At 47.8% G+C, this 2,306-nt stretch overlaps 1 protein-coding gene across 1 annotated transcript in view; it reads left to right on the top strand.

Annotated features, from left to right (window-relative positions):
* LOC103271002 (receptor tyrosine-protein kinase erbB-3) overlaps nt 1–1,772 on the top strand; it is a gene marked incomplete at its 3' end in the record, with an annotated part of 19,949 nt that extends 18,177 nt beyond the window's left edge. Inside the window, exons 22-28 of the mRNA XM_021717478.1 lie at nt 241–304; nt 511–589; nt 697–775; nt 855–988; nt 1,257–1,351; nt 1,437–1,564; nt 1,719–1,772. Of these exons, the coding sequence (XP_021573153.1) occupies nt 241–304; nt 511–589; nt 697–775; nt 855–988; nt 1,257–1,351; nt 1,437–1,564; nt 1,719–1,772 (633 nt within the window). The remainder of the gene's footprint in view (nt 1–240; nt 305–510; nt 590–696; nt 776–854; nt 989–1,256; nt 1,352–1,436; nt 1,565–1,718) is intronic.
* Between the last annotated feature and the right edge of the window lie 534 nt (nt 1,773–2,306).

Below are 2,306 nucleotides of genomic sequence, written 5' to 3'. Positions count from 1 at the left end.
GCGCGCGCCTGTAATTCCGGCTACGCGGAAGTCTGAGGCGGAAGGATCGCCGGAGACCAGCAGTCGAGGCTGCGGTGGCCGGCAGCGGCCACTGCACCCCAGTCTGGGCGACAGAGCGAGACTCCAACTCAAAAAAGAAACAACAAAAAAAGAACTCTCAGTTCTTTGATGCTGCTTATTCTCGTGGTAAAGAATTACTAGCCCCTGATATCTCACCCGTATTTGATCTTGCACTTCTAGAACACACAAGTGACAGAAGCCTGGAACAAAGTTGCTCACTCATTTAATTGCACGCCAATAGAAGGTGAGACCTTGAATAATTGGGTTGAGGGTCTAAGAATAAGTGGCTTGGCAGAATTAAGGCTTTTGCTCTGAGCCAGAAATCGTAGTGCCCTGTTTCCAAAACTAGGCACTTTCTTTATTGCCTGCCCCTCCAAACTGCTGAGGTGGGTGGATTTGGAAACCTGAGATTCTAGATAGCTCATTCCATAGGCTGTGTCCTGTCTGCAGGTATGCTATCACACCAGTTGAAGCAGCATGTCATCGATGGAGAGAAGACCATTATCCAGAATCCCACAGACCAGCAGAAGTAGGTGCCAACCCCTTGCATACACCCAGCTTAAGCCTGTCCACCTTCTACTCCAAGCTTCTAGGAGCTACCTGTTAACTCTTATGTTTCCTTTCTGTTCATTTTAGGAAGGACCATGAAAAGGCTGAATTTGAGGTACATGAAGTATATGCTGTGGATGTCCTTGTCAGCTCAGGAGAGGGCAAGGTGAGAATACAGTGCTGGGAAAAGGGGGTGACGAGGGGCATGTTCACCACACCAAATGTGACCTCACTTACTCGTGTAGGCCAAGGATGCCGGGCAGAGGACTACCATTTACAAACGAGACCCCTCTAAACAGTATGGACTGAAAATGAAAACTTCCCGTGCCTTCTTCAGTGAGGTGGAAAGGCGTTTTGACGCCATGCCATTTACTTTAAGGTAATGCTCTTAGCAAGGACAGGACTTGGAACCAGTCTGACTCACAGACCCAGGAACACTTTTCCCTCCCCTCTCTTCCTTCCCCTCCCTTCCTGCCTAGACTTGTAGCTTGCATGTTCTCTCTCCTCCCCCATCTCCTCATTGAAGATAACGTAAAAGAGCAATTCTAAGAATGATTCCTGCCTGAGGACAGGAGCTATTAAAAAACCCGAGCAAAATGTAAGACTTCGGTAAGTTAAGAACACCTCTGACTGTCATCCCCTACCAGGGCATTTGATGATGAGAAGAAGGCTCGGATGGGTGTGGTGGAGTGCGCCAAACATGAACTGCTGCAACCATTTAATGTTCTCTATGAGAAGGAGGGTGAGTTCTGAGGAGTTTCTCTTTGGAGCCCTGATTAGATGGCAAGGGAACATTTGATCAAAACACATCTTCATTTTTCCCATAGGTGAATTTGTCGCCCAGTTTAAATTTACAGTTCTGCTCATGCCCAATGGCCCCATGCGGATAACTAGTGGACCCTTTGAGCCTGAACTCTACAAGTCTGAGATGGAGGTCCAGGATGCAGAGCTGAAGGTTAGTGTGGAATGGAAGGTGGTGAGTATGTGGCACCTGCCCTGGGAGTGAGGTTATGCCAGCAAAGTCCAGAAAAGAGGCTCAGAGCTTGTCACACTTTGTGTTTTTCTTTTCTCCACATTTCTGAAGTTGTTGCCTTCTTCCTGTTTTCCAGGCCCTCCTGCAGAGTTCTGCAAGTCGGAAAACTCAGAAAAAGAAAAAAAAGAAGGTGAGTTATGATCATCTCTCTCTGGCAGAGTGAAACTGATTCCTCTGTATTCCACCGTAGCAGGTTGTAGTGAGGTATAGATTTTTTGTACAGAACTTCTCAACTTTTGATGGGACCACACTGGGATAAACCTATCATAAGTTGAAAGTATTGTAAGTCAGAATGGATTTGAAACACTCAGCCTTCTGAACATCACAGCTTAGTCTAGCCTACCTTGCATTAGTCCACAGTTGGGCAAAATTTTTTTTTCTTTTTTTTTGAGTTGGAGTCTCACTCTGCCACCCAGACTGGAGTGCAGTGGCCGCTCCCAGCCACTGCTGCCTCGACCTGCTGGGCTTTGGCGATCCTTCCGCCTCAGCCTTCCAAGGAGCTGGAACTATAGGCGCGCACTACCACACCCAGCTGATTTTTGATTTTTTTTTTTTTTTTTTTGAGTTGGAGTCTCACTCTGTCACCCAGACTGGAGTGCAGTGGCCGCTCCCGGCTACCGCAGCCTCGACCTGCTGGGCTCTGGTGATCCTTCAGCCTCAGCCA

Source organism: Carlito syrichta, unplaced genomic scaffold (genome assembly GCF_000164805.1).
Source record: "Carlito syrichta isolate Samal-C Ts95f unplaced genomic scaffold, Tarsius_syrichta-2.0.1 Scaffold108743, whole genome shotgun sequence".
Taxonomy (NCBI): domain Eukaryota; kingdom Metazoa; phylum Chordata; class Mammalia; order Primates; family Tarsiidae; genus Carlito; species Carlito syrichta.
This window is presented reverse-complemented; position numbering and strand designations above follow the sequence as displayed.